Source organism: Berghia stephanieae, chromosome 6 (genome assembly GCF_034508935.2).
Source record: "Berghia stephanieae isolate SIO BIC M18660-M18661 chromosome 6, UCSD_Bste_1.3, whole genome shotgun sequence".
NCBI lineage: Eukaryota > Metazoa > Mollusca > Gastropoda > Nudibranchia > Aeolidiidae > Berghia > Berghia stephanieae.
The window spans coordinates 24,408,710-24,436,131 of NC_088365.1; the positions used below are offsets into that span (position 1 = coordinate 24,408,710).

Below are 27,422 nucleotides of genomic sequence, written 5' to 3' on the forward strand. Positions count from 1 at the left end.
AAATGGGCCCCTAATTGCATTCGGTTATCAGACCTACCAATATGTGCGCCTAGTATTGGCCCCATTGTCTCCAATTAGTATCATTCAGAGATGTCAACTTCATTAGAAATGTTTTAATGTAAAAATGGTTACGAAAAATGCAAAAATCTTTGAAAATTACATAATTTGGACAGGCAGCCATTTTCCCCTCTAATAAAGTCATATAAATCATTATCACGTCATTAAAACTTTCTGGTTTATCACTGGGGAATTTGCTTCTTGATTGATTGAATACAATAATTTCACTTTGTGCTTATGTTATAGTTAGAATGTTTATATATTGTCATGACACTACAAACCACGTTCAATTTTACTCTGCAGCTATGTGGTCTTGTGGTATGACACTCGCTTTCGGATCGGAAGGTCCTGGGTTCGAGCCTCGCTCAGCGCATAGTTGAATCCTTGGAAAAGGCTCTTTACTCACATTCTCTCACCGTACTCGGGTATAAAATGAGTACCTGGCCGTTAACAGCGTTGTCTCTGTCTGAAAAAAATGATAATATCGCCTAACAGTCCTTAATGTTAAATGTTGCTGTTGGACAGGGACCCCTTGTAAAGCGCTTTGAGCACATTTAGTGGATATTGCGCTATATAAAAGCTCAATTTAGAATAACAAACAACTTTTACTCATCAAATAGGGATCCCACTGGATTATACATTTTTTTGTTGTTGTTGAAATTACACAATTTTTCTGGGTGGGGTTCCTGACCTCCCATAGTGTCTTCTATCCCCTTATATCTGTTTTCCAACATGCTTTCTGTCTTTGTCTTGGAATGAGATTACTTGTTTTTTTCCTGGCCCTCGTCGGAGTCCTGGCTGGGAGGGAAACAGTCAAATGCATAATTATTGTTTTGGGAGATGATATTTTTTTCCTTGTAAATCATCTCTCTGTTATGTATTATTATATTTGTTATTTTTAATGTATAATGTAAGCATTTGAGTGTATTCCTCTTTGTTGGATTTTGTGCTTGTGTCCGGATGAGACTTATAGGTGATCTCAAACTAAGTACATTGGTGGTATGCTCTTGTAATCTACATCTGATCCCTATTTGTTCCCATTCCCCTTTGTCTTACTTTCTCTTGGGTGCTTTAATTGTAATTCTAGAACTTTTTACTATCCCATTTTCTTCCTTTTTACTGGCGCTGATATAACCTAAATGTGTTGCAAGCTCCATAAAACCCTTAAAAACAAAACAAAAACAAAACACAATTTTTACTCCCAAATTACACATTTATGAATCTTGTGGTTGACATCTCTGGCAGCATGGCTTAACAGTACGGTATTTGCTTTTTACCCGAAAGGTACTGAGTGTGAATACCCGCTGCGATGTGTGGCCTTGAACAAGTCACCTTTCCCTAGCTGCACTGCGGCTGATGTCTGGGTTATTCCAGTCTTCCCTTTGAATAGACCCTAATGACATTTCCCCTATGGGATGAATAAAGGGATTTTATTTAATTATTTAGTGGCCAATTTTTTTTTGCCAACTTAGGATATTTTCAGTTATTTATATTGATCTTTTTTCTTCCTCTTTAAAAGTCTTGCACCGTGTTGGCGTTTGTCTTGGACAACCTTCTCTCCAACTGTCAGAATGTCGGGGATAAAGACTGCCCCACCCTGACACGAGTTTTCATTGCAAGCATTGCCTCGTGCAGTCTCAGCCCTGATGCCCAGATGGCCTTGGTAACCGAAGTGAAAGGAGCCTTACAACGAGCCTTAGCTCTCCCAGAGGGATCTGCCAAGCATCAGCGAGTGCAGGCATTGTCCAATATTATCAGTACGATGATAGAGTCTTGTCACAATCCCACCCAGTTGCCAAGCCATTTCTTTAAAGGTCAGTGAAATTATTATTAATAATAATAATAATAATAATAATACTACTACTACTACTACTACATTAACTACTACTATACTACTACTACTACTACTACTACTTACTACTACTACTACTATACTACTACTACTACTACTACTATACTACTACACTACTATACTACTACTACTATACTATACTACTACTACTATCTACTACTACTACTACTACTACTACTACTACTACTATACTACACTATACTACTACTACTCTACTACACTACTACTACTACTCTACTACTACATACTACTACTACTACTACTACTACTACTACTACTACTACTACTATACTACTACTACTACTACTACTACTACTATACTACTACTACTACTACTACTACTACTACTACTACCTACTACTACTACTACTACTACTACTACTACTACTATCTATACTACACTACTACTACTACTACTATACTATTACTACTACTACTACTACTACTTACTACTACTACTACTACTACTACTACTACTACTACTATACTACTACTACTACTACTACTACTACTACTTACTACTACTACTACTACTACTACTACTACTACTACTACTACTACTACTACTACTACTACTACTACTACTACTACTACTACTACTATACTACTACTACCCACTACTACTACTACTACTACTACTACTACTACTACTACTACTACTACTACTACTACTACTTACACTACTACTACAACTACTACTACTACAACTACTACTACTACTACAACAAACTACTACTACTACACTACTTACCATACTACCACTACTACTACCACTACCTACTACACTACCACTACCTACTACTACTACTACTACTACTACTACTACTACTACTACTACTACTACTACTACTACTACTACTACTACTACTACTACTACTACTACTAATACATTGTATTTGTTGAGCGCTCTACCATATCACGTGGAAGTGCTCAGAGCGCTTTACAGAGGCATCAACTATTCAATTTGGAAAATAACAAAGTCTTGAGATGCTTTTTTAAACATTTCTTCCGATGAACAAAACTGTCTTGAATTATTTTAAAAATAGATCAAATCAAGATGAATTATCCAAGCATTGTTGTACAATACATTTTAGCAGAATTACTTTGTTGGTTTGTCTCTTCCAGACATCTACAGGCCTCACCACTTATTTTTCAATGTTAGCGGAATTATTTTGTTTAATATTTCACTTCCTGTTACCTTTGATGATAGGACACCTTCACCGGTTAGAAGTGACTTTACATTTAAGTTTGTCCTCTACCCCCACTCTCCAAAATTAAGTGGCTGCTTTATTGGATCAAAATATAGGCAAACATAAACAATTTTTAAACTGGGTAGATCTGCCTCCATAATCCATCCATCCATCCATCCACCTTATTTTTTTTTCCAGGTCAGCAAATGATCAACAACAACATGATGAAGATTCTCATCAAAAAGAACATGCTCGTCGACTTGGCCCGAATTCCTCACAGTTTGGATCTCTCCTCGCCTTTCCTGGCCGCCACGGTCAACTCCATTCTCAAACCAATGGAGACGTTGTCACGCTCGGTCAATTCGCCGGATAAGTTTATCCCCATGAAGAAAGGGGACCACATCACCGTACCAGATCAAGGCGGTACCACCACTCAGGTTGTGTCGGAGCCAGTGGCAACGGAGGAGAGTAATGATGGTATGCTTTTCAAAAAAAAAAAAAGAGTGATTTTGTATTTATCCATGCCAAATACAATCCAATTTTTTAAAAATTCAAGACAAAACAAAAAGTTGAGCATTTACAGAGCACAATCTGGGTGGGTTTTGACCTCCCATAGTGGTCAGGGGGGCACTTTCTGTGTCTTCTATCTCCTTAGATGTTTTCCAACATCTTTCTGTCTTTGTCTTGGGATGAGATTACTTAGTTTTGTACTGGCCCTGACCGGATACCCTAGCTGGGAGGGGAACAGTCAAATGTGTAGTTAGCGTTTTGGGAGATGATATTTTTTGTCTTGTAAATTATCTCTCTGTTATGCACTGTTTTATTTTTTGTTTACGTATATATGATTTGTAAAACATTTGAGTATTCCTCTTAGTGGGGACCTGCGTTTGTGCCTGGATGAGACTTTTAGGTGATCTCAAACTAAATACTTCGATAGTGTGCTCTTGGAATCTGCATCTGTTTCCTATTTGAACCAATTCCGCTTTGTCTTGCTTTTTCTTAGGCTCTTTAATTGTAATTCTAGAACTTTTTACTATCCTATTTTCCTCCTTTATACTGGCGCTGATAGGACCTTAATGTGTTGCAAGCGCCGTAAAACCCTTAAAAACAAACAGCACACTATCCACCAAATGTACTTGCAACACTTAAAAAGTGGTCCCAAGCCAACATCAACACTTAAGGTATAGGACGAGAGACATGAATCCTGTAAGGCAATATTACACTGTTAATGGCTAGATACTCATTTTACACCTGAGTACGATTAGAGAGTGTGAGTAAAAAGTCTTTTCCAAGGACTCAACTTTTCACCATCCACACTTGTATACAGATTTTCTGGGAGACAAATCTGACCAATCAAGATTTTCTTTTCCCTATTTGGAATTTGAAAACCAAAATTTAGGGAGTAAAATTGATAATGGTAATGATGATGATGATGATGATAATATTAATAATAAATGATGATGATGACGGTAATGATGATAATAATAATAGGCAGTATACTGTACATCCCAAATCAAGAAATCAGACTTACTACATATTTTCCTACAAAAAAGTCATGGAGTGTGTGTAGACATTCTTAACCAGGAAATAGGATTTTCCACATATTTTCTTATTTGATAGTCATGGAGTTTGTGTTGACATCCATAACCAGGAAATAGGATTTTCCACATATTTTCTTATTTGATAGTCATGGAGTTTGTAGACATCCATAACCAGGAAATAGGATTTTCCACATATTTTCTTATTTGATAGTCATGGAGTGTGTTGACATCCATAACCAGGAAATAGGATTTTCCACATATTTTCTTATTTGTGAGGCTGGCTGAGAAAACCTGGGAAGATGCGGCAAGCTTCGATTCGAGATATGAGCCAAAATTGAAGATAAAGTGTTTCCCAGAGCAACAACTTTTATTCTGAAAAAAATTCATAACTTGGGTTCTAATAGACATAGAAAGAAAATTTAAAGATGATCAGAAAGGTGTGGTCTGCACCACTGCACACATAAACTCACTTTATGAAATTTGCTCATCTTTCCGGGTTTTCGCAGCCAGCCAGCCACACATTTGATAGTGAAGAGGTGTGTTGCCATCCCAAATCAGGAATTCCGATGTTGTTTAATACCTCAGAAATAGAGTTAATGTTTATCCTTGAACCAGACAATGAAGTCAATCAGACAAATGCCATGGCTGGCTCTCAAATGAATGTGACCATCGAAGATGTGACCAATAACCCAGAGGCCCAGAGTAACCTGGAAGTGACCACTGACCACCATATAGTGGAGCCAGAATCTTTCAACCGGGTAATGGCCTTTTTCCCCCCTCTCATCCCCACCCCCTATATTTCTTTATTTTGGTGGGGTTTTATGCAGTGAGATGATGATGAAGAAGAATAAGATGACGGTATTTTTTTCTCCTTACAAGTCATCTCTCTGTTTTATACTATTATAGTTTTTTTTTGTTTTTTTTAGTTTTGACCATAAATTGTACTTTGTAAACATTTGACCGTATGCTTATTAGTGGAATCCTTTGCTTATGACTGGATCAAAATGATACTAGGCTGTTAGAAGCTGTGGACTGTAAAAAGTAATAAAGACATAAATACATTACTAAATTCCAGATCTGGATCTGGAATTTAGTAATGTATTTATGTCTTAATTGTTTTTTGTTGTTGGCTGAAGAAGGATTTTGAGCCCGAAATTCTCTGTGTTTGGTATTTTGCTCTTTTTTGAAGCTGTTCTATTAATTTTTGGTTTTTACTTATGACTGAATGGGACTTTTAGGTCGTGTCAAAATAGACAACATTGATGATTTGCTCGTGGAATCTTCTGATTGATGATTTGAACCATTCTCCTTTGTCTGTCTTGCTTTTTCTTCGGTGATTCTAACCTCAGATTGGCACTATTTTCTCCATCATCTTCCTTTTTTTACTGGTGGTGAAAAGACCTATAGTTGGCGCAAGTGCTGTAAAACCGATAAAAACAAAGAACGTTAAGCTTAACCTAATGTTTATCCTTTACCCAGAACAGGAAACAAATCAGGCACATGTGCTGACCGGCTCTCAAATATTGCTTTGGATACATTGATTTGACTATTGAATACCTCTTTATATTGGTATATAACCCCCCCCCCCCCCCCCCCCCCCCCCCCCCCCCCCCCCCCCCCCCCAAAAAAAAATTAAGAATTAAAAATTAAAAAAAATTAAATTGTGCTCAAAGCGCTTTACAATGAATACTATGCCAACAGCAACACTTGACATGTCAAAACGAGACACATGATGCCTCTTTGGGGATAATACAATTCCTCCCCACACACACCCCATATACAACTCTGTTAATGACCATGTACTCATTTTACACCCGAGTATGGTGAGTGTTAGTAAAGAGCCTTTTCCATGGATTCAACTATGTGCCACACAGAGCGGCACTCAAAACCTGGACATTCCAGTCTTCCAGTGAGTCATACCGCTAGACCACATAGCCGCACTATAATTTAAGCTCTTTTCAATTGCTTTTTACATATTTCTTGTTCATCAAACTACACTCCGCTCAAAAAGGGACTCAAACTCTGGACCATCTGGTTGAAAGGCATCACACTACACAACCACATAGCTCCGTTGTAGAGTCTTATCTCTCTAATTTGGAACTCCACAATCCGGATCTCTCCATTATCCAGACAGGTTGTCTGGGGATGGAGTTTTTTCTTCTTTATTTGTACACTTTATGGACTGATTCCACTATCCAGATGTCACTGTAATCCGGACTAAATGCTGGGAATGGAGGTGTTCGGATTGTTGAGACTTGACTGTATAATATATAATATATATTAATTATTATTATATATTATTATTATTATTATTATTATTATTATTATTATTATTATTATTATTATTATTATTATTATTATTATTATTATTATTATTATTATTATTATTATTTTTACATTAATATATTAATAATATAATATATAATGAAGAAATGATATATGTAGAAGTAAAAAAATATATCAATATCACCACTCCCTAACCCTATAATATATATTAATTTGGTGGCCTTGTGTGTTTACAGGAACAAGGTTTAGATGACGTTTTGTCTCAGATTTTACAAACAAATACTGGGACGGACCCCGAGTCTCAAGTATTGTCAGAAATGACCATTTCACAAGGTGAGTCGAGGGGAAACACGGATCAATTTCATCAATAGAAATGAAAAAAATATATTAAAAAATAGAATCAATTTTATGTGTGTTTTCATTTAACCTTAAGGCGTTCAGTGTTGGAAAAACAAAAATATGACGCGATATTCTAATGTCCTCATGTTCTCTGTAAGTGTGAGTTGCACTATCTGCATGAAAGAAAATATATAATTAAGATTAAGATTTGTCAGAAAGATTTCATATATTGCTGTGTGTGAAGATTTTAAGCTCATCTTTTGTATCAAAAACTTGTTTATTTTATGATAGACATTGAATTCTAGCAATGCAGAGAAAAATACAAATAAATGTTTGTTTTTTAAAACGCAAAAAAAGAAAAAAGAAATGGCAGTTTTATGTTTTGATCGTAACATGTCACTTAAAATCCAGACAGGCGGCAGAAAAGTATTTGGTCCGTCTAGTCAGCAAACAAGTACAATGTCGAAATGCCATTCCCGTTTTTTCTGTTTTTGTTACTGGCTGAAGAAAGGCTTTGAGTCTGAAACCCACTATGTTTGGTATTTTGTTCTTTTTTTTTTTAAGCTGTTATATTTTATTTTTGTACATTACCTCAAGCAGCTTAGTATCATTTTCAAAATAGTACATTATTTCATGTCACTCTCTCTCTCTCTCTCTCTCTCTCTCTCTCTCTCTCTCTCTCTCTCTCTCTCTCTCTCTCTCTCTCTCTCTCTCTCTCTCTCTCTCTCTCTCTTTCTCTTTTTTTTTGTTTGAAATTCACTATCATTACCTAGACATGATTCAAAATTCACAACAGTACTGAAATGAAATGTTTGCTTGTTTGTTTGATCATAGTTGGAGAGTCGACAACAGTTGACGACAATGAGATTCTGATAGACGTTGAGGTGGAAGGTGACGACGACGACTACGAGAATGGCCACCATGATTCTCAAATGGTCAGTCAAGTGTTATCGGATGAAGAAGACGATGCTGATGTAGGGGACAATGACAGAGGTAATCACCTTGTTGAATTTAACATATTATTATTGTAAGTGACAAGTTTCAAATACTATCATATGATGTAAAAATATATATAGACACATAGGATGGTAATGAAGGATTTTGCAAACAATATATGTGCTAAAATCTTGATATCGTCCTCATACCCCAATTCCGAATTGGGTCACAAATTAAGAATCACATGACTGCCAGTTCATGTTGGACTGCCTAGATGGCTGAATGTTTTGTCAAATTAATTAGTGCAATTTATTGTGTTTTTTTCATTATTTTAATTGGATTTTTTTTCATACACTATCGGATATGTTATATGTAAATATATGTCCTATTTGGTTGTATTTATAAGTTATGGCATAAGGGACTTCTACCCATGCAAAGGAGAAAATTCAAACAGTCCCCCATTACATATCTAGAAGGATTGTTGACAAAAACAAACAGTAAAAGAAAGGGATAGATATTTTCAAATTATCCCCAGACCGCTAGTTATTTCCAGTTGTTTATAAAATACATTACATAATATATTTTTTATTAGCATTTAAGTGATTTCTGGATGGGGTTCCTCTCCTTCCATAGTGCGCAGGGAGGTACTTGCTGTCTCTTCTATCCCCCTGTTTTCCAATTGTTTTCTGTCTTTGTCTTGGAATGTGATTACTTGGTTTTGTCCTGACCCTGGCCAGATTTCTTGGCAGGGAGGAAAACAGTCGAACGTATAGTTATAGTTTTGGGAGATGATATTTTTTTCATTGTAATTCATCTCTCTGTTATGTACTGTTAATTTTTATTTTAACATAAGATTTGTAAACATTTGAGTGTATTCCTCATATTGGGATCTTGTGCTGGTGTCTGGGTAAGACATTTAGGTAATCTCAAACTAGATACACTGATCGTGTGCTCTTGGAATCTACATTTGTTCCCTTTTTGTACCATTTCCCTATGTCTTACTTTTTCTTCAAGTCCTTTTAATTGTACATCTAGAATGTTTTTACTATCCAATTTTCTTCCTTTTAACTGGTGCTGATGTGACCTAAATTTGTTGCGAGCGCTGTAAAACCCTTAAAAACAAACAAACAAACAGGACAGTGTCACTCCAATCCCCAGGGATGGTTGTTTTATTTTAAGAGATAAAAATGTTAATCTTAGATTCAACGTTGGTGACTCAGTTCTATGCTGTCGCGTCTTCTAACAAAATCAAGAGATGATGAGCTTGATCATTGTTCAGTTTAGTGACAATGATGGGGAAAATACATTGTGTCCTCCTCAGGTGTGAGCAATACCTGTCAACAGGCAGAGGCAGATATTTTTGAGAGTGCTAGTACGCATTGAGTACTTGTTTTTTTTTTTTTTACAATATCCACTAAATGAGCTCAAAGCACTTTACAAGGGGTTTAGCCAACAGCAACACTTAACATATAGGTCGAGGCATGATGCCTGTAAGGCCAAATTTAAATAATGTTTGACAGAGACAACACTGTTATTGGTCAAGTAATCATTTTTTATTGGCCAAGTAATTATTTTTTATTGGCCAAGTAATCACTTTACACCTGAGTAAGGTGAGAAAATATGAATGAAGTGCCTTTTCCCAAGACGCTATGAGAAATTCGATACTTTATGGCCTGCTGGGGAAACAAATATTTTTAAGGGCATTAGGGATGGTAAATCCTTGCAAATATGCTGTATAAATGTTACTGTTTGGTCAATGTGCCTTTGTGGGCTAGTAGTATGACATCCATCTTTGGACCAGTAAGTCCTGGGTTCAAGTCCTGCTCTGAACAGGGCAAAGTTGAGTCTTTGGAAATGGCTCTTTACTCACATTCTCTTACCAGTAGGTCATGGGTTCGAGTCCTGCTCTGAACGGGGCAAAGTTGAGTCTTTGGAAAAGGCTCTTTACTCATATTTTCTTACCGTAATCAGGTGTAAAATGAGTACTCTGTTGGAAAAATAATGGTACTATCGCCTTACAGTCGTTATGCTTTGTCATACATGTTGCCTTGTGATCCGCTTTGAGCATGGTTAGTGGATATTGCGCTATATATATGCTCAAGTTTTTTAATGTTCATTTTTAAAAATTTAAGATTGATTTTTTTTTTTTTTTTGCATGGGGGAGGAGTAGGGTTCTTTTATAATTGCAGGCCTGTAAATTTGCTGGCAATATCGGCATTTCGGACCCGATTAGGTCTTGCAGATTTTCAGGCCATTTTTTTCTGGGGGCAGATGCAGGCCTGTAATTGTTATGTCAAATTTATATATTTTTATCTTTTTAATCTTTAGAGTTAATCTGAATTTTTAAGAAAATGTCTTTATAAACACCAAAGCACAATTCTTTCAGACCCGGACGATAATCAAGATGACGTTTCTGGTGATGATGAGGATTACGATGAGGCCGACCAAGAAGAGATGGGAGAAGATGATGATGAAGAGGATGAAGAAGATGAGGATGATGAAGACGACGAAGAGGTTGGTGTTAACTGATATCTAGTTTTGGTAAACGTAGGCAATTTTTTTCTTCTTGTTCGAAGTTTTCAAACTTAAATTCATTTTCTGTTCCTGGGTGCGGTTCCTGACCTCCCATAGTGGGCAGGGAGGCACTTACTGTGCCTTCTATCCCCTTATATCTGTTTTCCATCAAGCTTTCTATCTTTGTCTTGGAATGAGATTACTTGGTTTTGTCCTGGCCCTGGCTGGGAGGGAAACAGTCAAATGCATAGTTTTTGTTTTGGGAGATGATTTTTTTTCCCTTGTAAATCATCTCTCTGTTATGTCTATGTTATTTTGAATGTATAGTGTAAGCATGTGAATGTATTCCTCTTTGTTGGATCTTGTGCTTGTGTCTGGATGAGACTTATAGGTGATCTCAAACTAAGTACATTGGTGGTATGCTCTGGATTCTACATTTGATCCCTATTTGTTCCTAGTTCCCCTTCGTCTTACTTTCTCTTGGGTGCTTTAATTGTAATTCTAGAACTTTTTACTATCCCAGTTTCTTCCTTTTTACTAGCGCTGATATAACCTAAATGTGTTGCAAGCGCCATAAAACCCCTAAAAAAAATATTTTAAAATCATTTTCTGTTCAGTGCTCTTTACAGCCCACAGGTATAGCTTCTAGCAGCTTAGGGGACAATTTGTACATTTCATCACACACTTACGTATTGATTTTTAAAAAGACAAACCAAACTCCCCAAAAAATAAAAGCACAACAAAACAAATAAAATGTTCTGTCAAGAAGTAAATGTAAAAACATTCATGAAGTCTTTGAGAGCCACAAGGCCCCTTGGAGGTGGATTTTATCCTGGTTTCTCGTCCTACCTGTTAGGTGATGCTGTTGGCTTAGGACCCCTTGTGAAGCGCTCTGAGCATGTTTTGTGGATATTTCGCTTTGTAAATTTTCAAATTCTATAGTGATCGATTGAGAGTAACACGAACTTGCTTGTCTGTGGTAAAATTATTTCCTGTAGATCTAGAGAACAGCCTCCTGATCACTGTTGCTGGTGGTGGTAAACGGGTCAGAAACATTCCAATTCTCCCAATTGAGTTTTTACATAGTGCAATATCCACTAAACGTGCTCAAAGCGCTTTACAAGGGGTCCCTGGCCAACAGCAATATTTAACATTTAGGATGGGACATAACGCCTGTTAGGTGATATTACAATATTTTTTTTCGGACAGAGACAACGCTGTTAACAGCCAGGTACTAATTTTACAACTGAGTATGGTGAGAGCATGTGAGTAAAGAGCCTTTTCCAAGGACTCAACTATGTGCGAGGCAGAGTGTCATACCACATAGCCACACAACTGGTCCCTTTTCTTTTGAGTCAAGAGCTATACCAACTTAGGTTTCGGGACCGTAATGATTTTTTGTATTCATTTGCTTACATAACTTCCACAGCTGCTACAATTGGCATCATTGTCGTCCTTGTCACTTGCATTCTCTTTTCCTTTTTCTCCTCCTCATCCATCCTCCTTGTCATTGGCATCATCATCATCATCATCATTGGCATCATCATCATCATCATCACCACCACCACCACCACCATAACCACCTCCACCACAACCACCACCATCATCATCATCACTTTCATCATCTTCACAATCATCATCATCATCATCATCATCATCACCATCACCATCATCAAATGTTTTTTTTACCACAGACATCAGACATGGATGGAGAGGGTGATGGTGATGGTTTCCAGGAAATACGAAATCCATTTGAACTGGATGACATGATTTTCCACATGGAGGACTTCTCGCCCAGGAGCAGAAGTAAGACCTGAGTACACTTGACTAAACACAATTTTTCATTTTGATCAGAAAAACCGTTCTTCTTATTGGTCTCAAATTTCCACAAGAAAGCGTATTTCCTCTATTTCAAGTCCCTCCGCTATTTAAAAAAATGTTCATCTGACCAAGGGGATGTCCTCCAAAGAACACGTGACATATCCAAAGATAAAATTCACAAAACCTGCCAGATAAGTCCTTCGCAAATGACTCTCTATCTATAATGTGTCTTTTGAACATATTTCTGATAAAATTTGCAATCTGCAAAATGTTTCTCCTTTTTGAGACCCATTCTTCATAAATGGATTAAAATGACCCCACCCCCTAACTTGTCAAAAATGCTAAAAACTGAGACTTGTTATGAACAGCTTTCATTTTATAATGACTTAAGTCGTCACAGTACAATATCTTTTCTTTTGGTGGCAAAGAGGGGTGGAGATGCACCTGGGTTTTGAAAACGTTTTGAACCCATATTCTAGGTAATTGATTGGCATCCATCTTTCACCTCTGCAAATAACGTATCTTACTTGTGGTATTTTAGAATAATAATTGGTCTAATCGAGTACAAACTTTAGGCCCTAGACCCGGTCTGACAAATTTCTGATTACAAACGATAAAGGATTTGATGTTTTTTTAAACTTAGAACGAAAGCTGGTCTTAATTATATCCAGTGGGATAATTGTACATTGGAAATAGGCTGTTCCCTGTTTTACTTGACAACATAATTGGATGAGACTTTGGTGTAGTGTCAGTTAATAACATTTGATTAGCAATAAATGGTGGTTGACATTTCAGGTTTCCCCTTAATCAAAGCAAGTAATTTTACGATAAACCTGTGACAACTTTTCTCACATATCTGTTTTACATATCATTATGGAAATCGGACATATAGCGGGGGTGGCGTCATTCAAACAAATAACCCAGAGGAATCTATTTTTAATATAAAACATGCAGAATAATCCTATCGGTAACGGAAAATGATTTGGAAATATTCTTAAAATTTTTAAGGGATTAAAAACAGTTTTGGCTTGAAAATAAACCTAAAAAGAAGTTTATTATCCATTTTCTAAAAGGACGCCAGAACATTTATATCAGGGATGAATCACGACTTGGGGCGCTACAACTTCCTTTGAATTTGGGGGATAACGACGCTGGAAATGACGCAAGTGGGTCCAAATTTAAACTTTTTCTGTTTTAAAAATTTTTGTTTTGTTTTGTTTAACTGCTTTGCAACAACAACACTGCAATTGCATGATTTAAACAAATGTTTCGGGTGCCATAGACAATTTCTTCGTACTGCTTGCCAAATTTGCACTGCCTCCTCCTTCTCCCCCTCCTCGTTGTAAAATAATTGTATAGAAATTGGCCTCAATTACAAATTTATAATAATGAAATTTTTTATGCCATTCAGCTACACTGACCCTGTGATAGGAAGCTTCAATTGTTTTTTGTTTTTAAAAAAAATAGTTTTTCCCCCCCTTTTTTCTTTTTGGAAAGTTTCAATTTTTTGACCCTTGGCACTATCCAGAGCTGCTAATTTCCATTTTCCCAGGGTTTTCCCTTGTCTTTGTAAAGGTTTTTTAAAATTTCGTAATAATTGTATTGAATTTGGCCTTGATTACAAATTGATGAGCAAATTATGAAATGTTAAAACTGTTCAGGTACTCTGACCTTGCTGTGGGGAGTTCCAATTTTGTTATTGGGGTTTTTTTTGTTGATTTTTGGGTTTTTTTTTTTGCTTGTTTTGTTTAAATCAGATTCCTAATTTTTGGCAAGCTGCCAACTTTCACTGAGATTTTCCCTTTTTTCGATAGGATTCTAAATTATTTATCACATCCTTAAGGATTTCTAAAAAAATCGCGTTTTTCCTTAGATTTTTTTTTATCTTGATAATTTTGTGAAATTTACACATGATGTACTATATGACAAATCAATAGCCTTTCAAGTGTTGTTTATGGCATATTCAGACCAGCATTCTACCACATAAATTTCGTTGAACCACTCATTCTTAATACTAGCCTTAGAACTATATAAATATCTTTAATTCAAGTAAAACTTGTTGAAAACGATATTCTGGTGCCAGAGCTTAGTATATAAAAGAGTTTAAATTATTTTTAAAAACATATTTAGGACATATTGGTGATTTTAAGGGTAGTAATAATATTTGCTATGTTTGTGTTTTTACCCCTGAAAAACTGCACATTTTTAGTACTTCAATTAGGCAGTTCTGCATGTTTCATTGGGATCTCGGTTTAAGGATGTGCAGTTCTTAATGTCTTATCGTGTCATAAAGCCATTTGGAATGAAAGTTTTTGATTATTTTTGCTCTGATTTTTAAAAATCAAAATCTTTGGACCACGAAGATTGACTCCAAAATCCTGGACTATGAAGATTGGCTCCATCTGCAGAGCTGAATAATCAACTTATATTCAATAAATCATGTTGGAAATCAATCTATGGCTCTAAATCACATTGTGTAAGGACTGAGAAAAGTTATTCAATCTTGCCCAGAGTAAATTAGTCACGTACAAAGGTAGATTTGGTAACTAGTATTATTATCCCCATGAAAACGGCCAAATTAAAAAAATTTCGGGAATGCAGGTCCATTATGGGCAAGGGTGGGTATAGGGTCAATCCAGCGATACCTTTACCCATATTTGTATACTGCAAGCGCCTGTTATGCTTCCCATCCATCACTGTTTCTTGATCAATAATCTCTATTAGTTTCTGTACAAGACTTGGTCCAAAAGTTGTGATAACTTCTTTAAGAATGCAAACATTTTTTTCTTTCTTTTCATGGTTAAACTCCAGCTTATGTTGTTCATTCCGTATCAAGTTACTGTTATGTTATGCTCTCAGTGAAAGCAATAATATTAGCTAGTGCTTGAAGATAGACGATGATCGTCATTGAAATTTTGTCGAATTCTGGGATGCTCATTGCATGTTGGAGGAAACTATCAGTGTACCAATTTCAAAATATTGCAAGGATGTCATGAGCTGTACGTTGTTGTATTGATGCTACGTGCATAGCCAAAAAAACGCAACACTCACCAGCTGGATTTAATGAACCAACACACAAAACTATGATGTAACCTTGAACGTTTATAGTCTGATTGATAGAATTTAGTGAGAACTACTCGCAATAAATGGCTGGCTAAAAACAATGAATAGAGTGACATCAATTTCGTTCCATCTATACGTAGTGTGGTATGTTTGAGACTGACTGTCCCGTCTTGATCAAGGGCTAGCTAGTGGCCATCCTCATTCTTCTATCTCTTACATTTCTCTGGCAGACAACAAACAACACGATAAACATCAATTTATTTGATTTTTGAAGGCAGATGGTGTAGTATCGATTATGGGCTTATCAACTGTCTATTGAATAGTGCACGAGGAGTTGAGATATTGTTAAATGTGTCAGTGCATGACGTACTCAGTCGGAAGGTGAAAATTTTGAATTGCATTCTCCCCCCCCCCCCCCCCCCTCCCCCCCCCCCTCCCTCCCCCCCCCCCCCAATTTTCTGAAAGAATTTGCTCCCCAAAGCATTTTAATCTTTATTTGAAGTAAATCGGGTGATTTTTCATGAAGTTATGGTCAGATATATGGAAAGATATCCAGCAACTTTTTTCAAATTTCATACTTTTTCAACTTGACGAGCTGTAAAAGAATATTTAGAAGTGAAATTAAGCTTTGATATTTCCTGAAGATGTACAAAAAGGGTTGATTTAATCATTTATGACAAGAATACATTTTTGATAAAAATTTACCTTCTAACTAAACTTGGCAATACCTCAGTTCAAATTTTTTGACCATCCCACTGATTATGTCGTTCACTGTAACAGATATGTCAGCATCTATGTTGGTAATCAAACACTCCCATCAGTGCTTGCAAGCTGTTTATTCGTAAAAATACTAATGGAAAGGCTTCCCATCCAAAGCCTTTCCATTTTCACTTTTTTTGTTAGTATTTTTACGATCAAAGGCTTCAGGCAGCCCCCACCACTCTCTACTGTTAATTCATACCAACCTTTAATCCAGACTCTTGTCAGTGTTAATGGGTGGGATTCCCGACATCCCATAGTGGGCAGGGAGGTACTTGCTGTGTCTTCTATCCCCCTCTATCTGTTTTCCAATTGTTTTCTGTCTTTGTCTTGGAATGAGATTACTTAGTTTTGTCTTGACCCTGGCCGGAGTCCTTTGCTGGGAGGGAAACAGTCGAATGTAAATGTATAGTTTTGGGAGATATTTTTTTCTTTGTAAATCATCTCTCTGTTATGTATTGTTATTTTTTTTTTTTAACATATGATTTGTAAACATTTGAGTGTATTCATCCTCGTGGGATATTGTGCTGTTGTCTGGATGGGACTTTTAGGTGATCTCAAACTGATAGTGTGCTCTTGGAATCTCCATCTGTTCCCTACTTTAACCATTTCCCCTTTGTCTTACTTTTTCCTCATCCTTTTAATTGTACATCTAGAATGTTTTTACTATCCCATTTTCTTCCTTTTTACTGGCGCTTATATGACCTAAATGTATTGCAAGCGCTGTAAAACCCTTTAAAAAAAACAAAACAAATTGTCAGTGTTACATTAACCTTGATGAACCACTATTATGTTGGGGTTTTTTTTGTTTTTTAAAACTGTTTTTCAGTGCCTAGCCTGCCCCCTGCCCCAAGTCTAATCACCAATTCACATCCACTGTTGATGAGGTCAGTGGAAGGCCACACGTCCAGAGCTCACAGGAGTGGCCGATCCCGACTAAGGCCAATGCCAAGACCCCATGTCAACCTCAGCTCAACGGCCCGGCCGACAAACACCCCTGTTATACTTCAAAGGTGTGTAATGAATGTTTTTTTGGCCGACTCTTTCTATCAGAGTTTTAAATTGTGATCATTGTTGAGAGGTTAACATTTCTACGGTTTTGTCCTCAGTGCTATTGTTGCTTTTATCTTTATTTCTTTTATTAACTAAATTATTATCATTATTATTATTATTATTATTATTATTATTATTATTATTATTATTATTATTATTATTATTTTTATTATTATTATTTTTATTATTATTATTTTTATTATTATTTTTTTTATTATTATTATTATTTTTTTTTTTTTTTTTATTTTTATTTATTTTTTTTTTTTTTATTTATTTATTATTTTTTTTTAAAATTTTTATTTTTATTTTTATTTTTATTTTTATTTTTATTTCTATTATTGTGAACGGCTTTGAGCATGGATAATCTGTGGGAATGCTCTCTATATAATTTTTTATTGAAAAAATAAATAACATTTTTAACATGAAGGAGTAGTTCCTATTTTGATAACGATATTGATTACAATTGAAGTAATTGTTTTCCAAAACTCCCTAACTGTTTTTCCCTTTTTTGAGATAATGAAGATTATTTCCCCTAAAAATTTCTCATCCGGTCAATCATTTTTATCATATTTAAACTTCAAATTCAAACAAATCTAGGGAAATTCTTGTGCCAATCGATGCTTAAAATAAAGTTTACATTTCAATTTAACTCATGAATGGAAAATCTCAATAAAGTTGAAAAATCAATTTAACAAGTTTTGGTAAAGCATCCTTCAATTGTATCGTAGTAGTATGTTGCGAAGCCATGATGGAGTTTAATTAACAGTTATTCAAGCTGTCTCTCACCCCAGCATTGATGTTTGTATTTTACTTGTTTTTTTGTTTTTTTTGTTTTTTTTCAAAATGAGTATTCAAGATAAGATATAAACTGGCTCCGATGGACTTGAGATACGCCAGAATAAAATCCTGATCCAAATGTTGTGGGTTCAAGCCCCCTGAACTGGTATTTTATTTTTTTTAAAAAGAAAAGAATTTTTTTTTTTTAAAGTAGAAAGGCACCTAGAAGGCATGACCTAGGTGTGGTGTAGCCCTTTTAGAGTGTAAGAAGTCGAAGCACCGAAACACTTGCTCGAAGGAGGTATCTTCTTGGATGACTTTCGGATATAGTTATTTTTACCCGAATGTCTTGGTACTTTTAAATGTAAGAAACACGTTTGCAACCGTTGCTTAAAGCTTAAAGTCAAACCAAACTCAAAAGAGTGGGATGGAGGCAGCTTGAGGTATAACTGTTAATGTAGAAATGATAATAATAAGATTGTGTGATGACATGCCTCCAAAAATTAATTCAGAATATTGGCCCCTGCCCCCGCCACCTTCCATGCTAATCGCAGGCTGTTAGGGCCGTCCACGGCTGCTGAAATTCTCCAGTTGACCACCTCCCTGGGCAGTCACACGCCTGGTGTGGCTGGCCCGTCCCGTGTCGTTGTGGCCGGAGATAATCTCCCTTTCCTGCAGCGACCTGAAGACGATTCATTCATCGAAGAAATTTTCCAGGTGAGAATACAGTTTTTTCCTGCCGGTTTTGTTGTCATTAATACTTTAAAATAAAAAAAGTTGTTTCCTTCTTATTTCGTGGCTGATTTTATGTAGTCTAGTAAGCTATTGTGGTCTTGTGGGTTTGAACCTCGCTTGGCGCATAGTTGAGTCCTTGGAAAAGGCACTTGACTCACATTCTGTCACCATACTCAGGTGTAAAATGATTACCTGGCCGTTAACAGCATGTGTGCGAAGCGAGTGTCTACCAACTGAGTTATTGCCCCTACCCCCCCTTGAGATGATGGGCCATTCATGTATTATAAATGGGATAACTTATTTCTATTGCATTTCATAGCAATGATTTTCGATTGTTTATGTCTCATGGTTATTTCAGGATTCGGACGACACTAGTGGTGTGTTGTCGTGTATACCCTCAACCTTGACCAGATGGACGGAAGAGACAAAGGTGTTGGATGGGGATGGAGTCCATGATTTGGTTACTAGTAAGTACCAAAAAAAAAAAAAATGATGTAGTCTTTTCATAGCTATAGGCCCCATGCAGCAGGAAGTTTGTTCCAGTTTATATAGCACTGAACGGACAATAGCAATGCTTGCTACCCTTTGGATAGGATGCCAGTCTATCGCAAAGTACTTTCCAACAGAGCTAACAGACCTGCTACCCAGTCTTTGCTGGATGGACTGGGGTATAGTCAGGAAAAAATCCTCTCAACTCCTGGATCGATCCTACAGAGCTATTGGCTTTTTAATATATTGTCACTTTGTAAACATTTGAGTGTATTCTATACAGTGGGATCTTGGATGGAACTTATAAAAAGTTGTCCTTCAGAGCCATTCAACCCATGGAGTCAGAGTTTATCCCGGTTTCTATAGCGTGTAACGGACAATAGCAATTGTATGCTATCCTTTGGATAGGATGCCAGTCTATCGCAAAGTACCCTCCGCCTAATTTAACAGACTCAGTTACCCATTCACTGCTGGATGGACAGGGGGATCAGATAAAAATCTTGACTGCACCCGGGATCGATCTTGGTCCCTTTGCGTGTGAAGCGAGTTCTCTATCAACTAAGCTACCGGGACCCCTGGATGGGACTTGTAGGTCATGTCAAAATAGGCAAATTAATAGTTGTGCGGCTATGTGGTCTAGTGGTATGACACTTGCTTTCAGATCAGAAGGTCCTGGGTTCGAGCCTCACGGTCGGTGCATACTCGAGTCTTTGGAAAAGGCTCTTTACTCACATTCTCTCACCTTACTCAGGTGTAAAATGAGTACCTGGCCGTTAACAGCGTTCTCCTTGTCCGAAAAATTGTAATATCGCTTAACAGGTGTCATGTCCCGTCCTACATGTTAAATGTTGCTGTTGACCAGGGACCCCTTGTAAAGCGCTTTGAGCACGTTAAGTGGATATTGCGCTATATAACGCTCAATTTTAATTTAAAAAAAAAATAGAATTCTCATGGAATCTTCTGGTCCCTATTTGAACTTAGAAAGTCTCGATTCAGACCACTACAAAGAATTGCGTCGCGTAATCGAAATCTATTGGCCAGAGACAATTACAATTACTGATCTCGCCGTTAAAACCCCTAAAAACCAAAACAAACTTACTACTTTGCTGTGGAATCTTACTTTTCAGCGTGATCTAAAACTGTTTGCAAACGCTGTTAAAACCCCTAAAAACCAAAACAAACTTACTACTTTGCTGTGGAATCTTACTTTTCAGCGCTGAAACCTCCTTTGATAGAAGAATTGATAAGGAAAAGGGACGAAGAACTGGAGGAAAGAAAGGAAAAAAGGAAGAAGACTGCAGAGTCATCTGCGGCAGAGAGCAAGAAGAAGGACAAACCTGAGAGCTCAGCCACCGAAATGGGCCCTGAAATGGTAAATTATTGCTCATTATGTTAATGATGATATTAATGATAATAATAATCATAATAATAATAATAATAATAATAATAATAATAATAATAATAATAATAATAATAATAATAATAATAATAATAATGATAATAATAATAATAATAATAATAATAATAATAATAATAATAATAATAATAATAATCTTCTTCTTTTTCTTCTTCTTCTTCTTCTTCTTTTTCTTCTTCTTCTTCTTCTTCTTCTTCTTCTTCTTCTTCTTCTTCTTCTTCTTCTTCTTCGTCTTCTTTTATTTTTTTATTTTAAAAATTTTTCTTTCTTTTCGTTTTTCCTTTTTTCTTTCTCCTTCTTTTTTCTTTCTCTTGTCTTTAGTTTCTTTTTCCTTATTTTTCTTTTGTGTTTTCCTTTTTCTCTCTTTTCCTTTTTTTTTTTGTTTTCACCTTTTCTTTTCCTTTTCCCCCCTTTTCTTTTCCTTTTCACATTTTCTTTTTTTTCTTCTTCTTTCTTTTCCTTTTACTTCTTCTTTTTCTTCTATTTTAAATATTAATTAAAGTCTGTTTCTTGTGTGTTTTTAAAAAAACCCCAAAAAAACAGTCTCGTGAATCTGAGAATAAGAATGAGCCGTCGATGGGAACATCTGGTGATGCCAGCAGCAATCAGTCCTCTCAAGGTAAGAAAACATTTGAAACTGTTTGCCAGGCAAAGAAATGGTTATTGTAATGAGATCAATTTATAAACTAAATCATTGTTTTTAATTCCAATTATGAAACATTTTAATTTTATACAAAATGTATCAAATTTGAGTACTAGTAAACGCCTTCATTGAATTTTGAGTAGAAATTCCATATGCAGGCGCCACTTCAATTACTATTAATAAATATACTGAGTTTCTCCCCCGGAGTTAAAATTAAAGTTTTATTTAATATTAATATTGATATTAAACAGATAAAAGTTGTGTCTACAATTAGGGTCTTTATTGTATTAGGTTTGTAATGCTCATTACTCTGTATTATCTCATTCATCTGTAGTGTTTCATTCATCCTGTTTGTTGATAAAGGGGAAACCCGAAATGTCCATTTCCTCTGTCTTCGTAATTAAATTGAAGCTTACATTCAATTTCACATTGTTATTTATGACACAGTAAAGAAATTTTCCCCATTTTTTTCTTTCCCTTTAGCTGCCGAGATGCTTGCGTCAGAAATTGTAGAACAAGTTCTGTCCACCATGGTGTCTTCTAGCACCGTGACTCCAACTACTACACAGGCCACAACCACCCCTGGTGCCACGACGGCAACGACGGTATCGGTTCTCTCCTTCTTGCAAAGTCCTCTATCTTCCGCAATGGTCTCCTCCCCCAATCCAAATCTACCACCACCTCCACCCTCGTCGTCATTGCCCGCCCCCATGCCCTCTCCAGACCATCCGATGCCTGTGTTTGCCCCACAGACACAACCCCCACACACCACCATCTCAGACATTCTCCCACCCCTACCTTCCCACACCTGGCAAATTAGTAACCAGCAGCCAACACCACTCTCTTCTTCGTTGTCTTCTTCTTCAACTTCAGCTTTTCCACCTCCTCCTCCTCATCAGCTCAACGCTGATCCAGTTTGGTCGTCTAGATATACGAGCAGTGGAGACAACGGCGCCAGTGGTGCAGTGCCTGTAACATCAGCTCCTGCTACATCTATCAATACTTCCTCATTGTTACCTTTATCGTCATCATCATCAATGTCATCGTCGTCATCAACATCCATGCCATCTTCCATACAACAGCAACAGCAGCAGACATCTTTAATCAGTCAGTTGCTGGACAGCATCGTCCCTAACCCGTCCTCCGCAATGACAAACCCCTCGTCAAGCCAGTCAGTATTTGCTACCACGCCTATGATGCCAACATCGGCTGCCCCGCTCGTGGCCTCGGAACTTCCTGTTGGGTCATCTGTCATTCAAGGCCAGAACATTCTATCCACCTCACCGTCTGTGTCGGCAATGATGACTACCAGGTTTGTATCCAGTTGTATAACAAATAATAAAAATAAAATAAAATAATAAAATAAATTCCCTTTATTTGTCCCATAGGGGAAATTTGTCTCTAGGGTCTATTCCAAGGGAAGACTGGAATAACCCAGGCGTCAGCCGCAGTGCAGCGCCGCAAACTGAGCTAGGGCGAGGTGACTTGCTCAAGGTGAGCCACGCTGTCCCATAAATGACATCATCATCGTCGTCGTCGTAGTCGTCATCATCATCATCATGATCACATTGCTGCCAACCCTTCTGCTTTTGGCGGAATCATTCCTATTTTCACTCTTCTTTTCCGCTATTCTGCCATTGTCTCTAAAATTCTGATTTTCAAAAATAATGATAATGGTAAGAAGAAAAATATAGAGGAAGAGGGGGGAGTTAGAAGGTGATTTAAAAAAAAAAAAAATTGCCGAAAGGGAGCTAAGTAGGAAACTGAATTGCACTCCTCTTCCCTACCCTTCCCCATTCCATTAGCTAACACATTTTATATGCAGTTTGCCAGCTGTGCGAGAATACTGTCTTTATGTGTTTGGTTGTAAAGCTGGTGGTCATTTTGATAACAAAACTGGTGACAAATTCCTATTTTCTGACCTTCTGATTCCACTTTTGGAATGTATATGGTTGGCGGGTTTATCATTATCATCATCATTGTCGTCATCATCATCATCTTATTCATCATCATTATCACCATCATATTTTAAAAATTTATTTATTTTTTAAAAATGTATTTATTTTTTAAAAATGTATTTATTTCTTTTTTTTAAATATATTTTTTTAAAAATGTATTTATTTATATTTTTTTTTAAATGTATTTATTTCTTTTTTTATTTAGCCAAAGTCAACCAAGCCAAAGTAGTCAAAGCAACCAGAGGACCATGTGCTGGTCCTTCATGCAACAGTTTGGGTTTTCAGCAACACAGCAGCAGCAGCAGTGTGCCTCGTCATCATCGTCTGCCAACACGGCACCAATCAACTCCCAGGCTGGACAGCAGATGTCAGGGGGAATCACTGCTACATCTGTTGGTGGACTGAACCCATCCCTGGTACAAATGCGTAAGTATCTCCAGTCATTAAAAAAATATATATTTACTGGGAATATTGGGAAAGTCAAGATAGCTCAGTTGGTAGAGTACTTGCTTCACATGCAATGGGACTGGGATTGATTCCGGGTGAAGTTGAGATTTTCTTCTTCTTCTGAATTCCCCCCCCCCCCCCCCCCCCCCCTACCTTTGTTTGCCAGACAGTGACTGGGTAGCTGGAATGTTAGATCAAGTGGAAAGTACTTTGCAATAAATTAGTATTCTATCCCAAGGGTAGCAGTCAATTGCTATTGTCAGTTTAACGCAATACAAACTGGGATAAACCCAGGCCCCATGGGCTTTGGAAAATGGTTATCGCATATTTCTGTTACCATTTGATACCTGGATTAGAGGGTTAGATATAGATATATGTGTGGTGATGGGAGAAGACTGTGCATACCTCAAATGGACCCGTTTATTTTTTTGAGCTGAAGGTTTATTCTTACCACGATACTAAAATTGAAAAATTTGTATCATTTGCATTCAATAAATATATCTTAGTTTTTAGTTGCCAAAGAATGAAGTAATAATCCAACTACAAATTATAATTTAGGAGTATTTATAGACAAAATTTAATGGTCTTTGTGGTTGTCATCATCACCATCACCATAATCTTTATCATCATCTTCGTCACCATCGTCATCACCATCATCATCACCATGACTACCAATTCACCACCCACACATTCATTGTATGTAACGGCTGTGTTTCAGCTATGGATACAAGCACCTCGTTGATGGGAAATCCCATGGCAAGGTTTGATAGCTTGGACCCCACTCAAGATCTGGACTTTTCCATGATATTCTCACCTCAGACCTACAGGTATGGTCAGGAATTGAAAGGATTCCCTCTCTTAGTTATCAGATACTTTATTCTCAATTTTAACGGTTTCTGAACGTCTTCTGATGAATAAATCTTGTCAAGGAAGGAGAGAGAGAGAGTATGTGTGTCTGTGTGTATGCATGTGTGAAATTGGGAACATTTATAAGGCATGTTTCCATTGAATTACCTTACTCAATTCACACATTGTGCCAGAAAGACAACCCCTTTCTCCATAAAATGCTCCGTTTTATAGTGAGTAATATTGTTGATTTAATGAAGTCTTAGATGGTCTAACTTGAATTATCTTCCATTGCTTAGGCATGTGAGAGAAATTTCCATTGGCAGCTAGGTGGTCTTGTGGTATGACATTTGCTTTCGGATCGCAATGTCCTGGGTTCGAGCCTCGCTCTGGGCATAGTTGAGTCCTTGGAAAAGGCTCTTTACTCACTTTCTCTTACCGTACTCAGGTGTAAAATGAGTACCTGGCCGTTAATAGCGTTGTCTTTGTCCGGAAAAAAAATTGTAATATTGCCTAACAGGCGTCATGTCCCATTCTACATGTTGTGTTTTGCAAGACCAGGGACCCCCTTGTAAAGCCTTTGAGCATGTTTACTGGATATTTCGCTATATAAAAGCTCTATTTAAAAAAAATAAATTTTTTAAGCTCATGTGAGGGAAATGACCATGAAGTTGGCTATGTATTGATTCTATAACATTCTATCAGACATGAAAAATTTTTTTTAAATGACAGGCCTTTTACTTTTATGTTTTTCTCCTTGAAATATAAATTCATTTGTTTGTTTTTCCTGTAGTGGCGGAGGCGTGACTGGAGCAACACCCCCATTGAGTAATCTGAGCTTTGGTGGGCCGCAGTCTGTATCGGCTGGTAGTGACAACAACACTCTGTCCAATACCCTGGCCTCCATATCTGCCTCGAGTGACAATCTAACAACGGCCGACAGCCTAGCGATGCCTGCTGGTGGGGTTGGTGCCGCTGCTGCTGGTAGTGGTGGTGGCATTGGTGATGTGGGAGGAGGGAATGCTGCTGCTGCGGGCAGCAGTAGTAGTGGTGGTGCTGGAAGTAGTAGTAACCCCACTGTAGGGGAATCATCCACAGGTTAGTTTTATGTAGGTTTTTTTTCCTCCCCCTCTCACTTCTTTTTATAGGCAGGAATTTTAGCCATCAGCTTATTCTAAAATGATAAAGAAAAAAAAAAAGTGGGTGGGGGTGTGGGGGAGCATTTGTGGTCAGAGCAGTAGAAACATGTTCTTAGATTATCCCTTAAGATACTCCCCCGAACCCGCCCGCTAATCCCTGGCGAAAAAAAAAAAGAGGATGACATACTCATCTATATATTTTACTTACCTAACTCAAATCCAAGTTCCTTTTATTTTTAGTAACGAATAATCGTTATTTTTCAAATTTGTCAATCTTTTATTACTTGCCAACAATTACTTCAAATGCCAATTTTTTTTCAGTTGCAATGTCAATGAGGTGATGGAGTTTCTCTTTTCTTGCTTTAGTTAAACCAGTTCTATAGAAACAGACCATTTTGATTCTATTGTGCAGATAATAGTTAGCTTATAGTTATAGTCTGTTAAAACGATACAGAAATTGGGCTTTATGCCCATGGAGCCGTAAACGGTGGTTTATCCCGGTTTCTATAATGGAAACAGACAATAGCAATTACTTGCTAATCTTTGACAGATCTAAAAGGCCCAGCTACCCAATCACAGCTGGGTGGATAGAGATCAGAATTTTTAAAAATTAATTTCAATTCACCGGGTATCATCTCAGTCCCTTTGCTTGTGGAGCGAATGATCATCAACTGAGCTATGAGTGTAAGCCCTGTTTAAATTTTTAAAATTAATTTTATTCGAATTCTTCCAGACCCAGAAATTCCAGAGGGAGTTGATCCGTCTTTCTTGGCTGCCTTGCCTGAACATATACGACAGGAGGTCATCTCTGAACAACTGCGTCTCCAGCGTATTCGTCGTCGAGCGGAGGAGCAGGCCCAAGCTAGTGCGTCCATGACCAGCAACAGTACAGGGGAGACAAATAACATGACGGAAGTTAACCCGGAATTTCTGGCTGCCCTTCCACCAGCCATCCAGGAAGAGGTAGGGGTTGATTTGTCGTCGAAGAAGAGCTATTTAGAAGTTTTTAATGCAGAAAAGTGAGTGGAGCAGGCACTTATGTTGATAATAACAAGAAATGAAGTGAGTAGGAAAGTGTCAGAAGACAACAGAGAATAAAAACTTTGCGGCAGCAATTTGGGCTCGAATCTGCGACCTTACTGGTACGACAACTCTGCCTGGCCGGGGAGATTGTGACTCTACTGTATGAGCTATCCACGACCCCGGGGGTCGTACCAGTAAGGTCACGGGTTCGAGCCCACATCACCGCCGCATCTCTGTTCTCTTCTGGTACTATTTAGAAGTATACTTGGCTGGGTTCCTTGCCTTTTTTAAATTACTTATTTAGGTTATGTTATGGTTTGTGCAGTATGTAAAATTGTCACTTTATAATATGTTACAGTTTGTGGTATAGTTACATTAAAATAGTTATTTAGTTATGATGATGATGGCAATGATGTTGATTATAATAATAATGAAAATGATGATGACAACGACAAAAAGTAGTAGTAGTATTACATATTTTAAGCAATTTTCTTTTCCCATTTCAATTTTTTAAAAGAGTTTGATGACTTCAGATAA

At 37.1% G+C, this 27,422-nt stretch overlaps 1 protein-coding gene across 4 annotated transcripts in view; it reads left to right on the plus strand.

Moving 5' to 3' along the window:
* LOC144974723 (E3 ubiquitin-protein ligase HUWE1-like) overlaps positions 1 to 27,422 on the plus strand; it is a 99,281-nt gene that overhangs the window by 53,593 nt on the left and 18,266 nt on the right. For 3 of the 4 annotated variants that reach the window (XM_078917905.1, XM_078917907.1, XM_078917906.1), the window contains exons 49-66: positions 1,577 to 1,871; positions 3,298 to 3,576; positions 5,256 to 5,398; positions 7,163 to 7,259; positions 8,100 to 8,258; positions 10,588 to 10,715; positions 12,410 to 12,521; positions 13,610 to 13,702; positions 17,188 to 17,371; positions 18,743 to 18,905; positions 19,282 to 19,390; positions 20,627 to 20,784; positions 21,373 to 21,448; positions 21,956 to 22,784; positions 23,636 to 23,856; positions 24,596 to 24,704; positions 25,517 to 25,821; positions 26,596 to 26,825. In XM_078917905.1, the coding sequence (XP_078774031.1) occupies positions 1,577 to 1,871; positions 3,298 to 3,576; positions 5,256 to 5,398; positions 7,163 to 7,259; positions 8,100 to 8,258; positions 10,588 to 10,715; positions 12,410 to 12,521; positions 13,610 to 13,702; positions 17,188 to 17,371; positions 18,743 to 18,905; positions 19,282 to 19,390; positions 20,627 to 20,784; positions 21,373 to 21,448; positions 21,956 to 22,784; positions 23,636 to 23,856; positions 24,596 to 24,704; positions 25,517 to 25,821; positions 26,596 to 26,825 (3,690 nt within the window). The remainder of the gene's footprint in view (positions 1 to 1,576; positions 1,872 to 3,297; positions 3,577 to 5,255; positions 5,399 to 7,162; positions 7,260 to 8,099; positions 8,259 to 10,587; positions 10,716 to 12,409; positions 12,522 to 13,609; positions 13,703 to 17,187; positions 17,372 to 18,742; positions 18,906 to 19,281; positions 19,391 to 20,626; positions 20,785 to 21,372; positions 21,449 to 21,955; positions 22,785 to 23,635; positions 23,857 to 24,595; positions 24,705 to 25,516; positions 25,822 to 26,595; positions 26,826 to 27,422) is intronic. The other variant, XM_078917909.1, reaches the window with a different exon arrangement.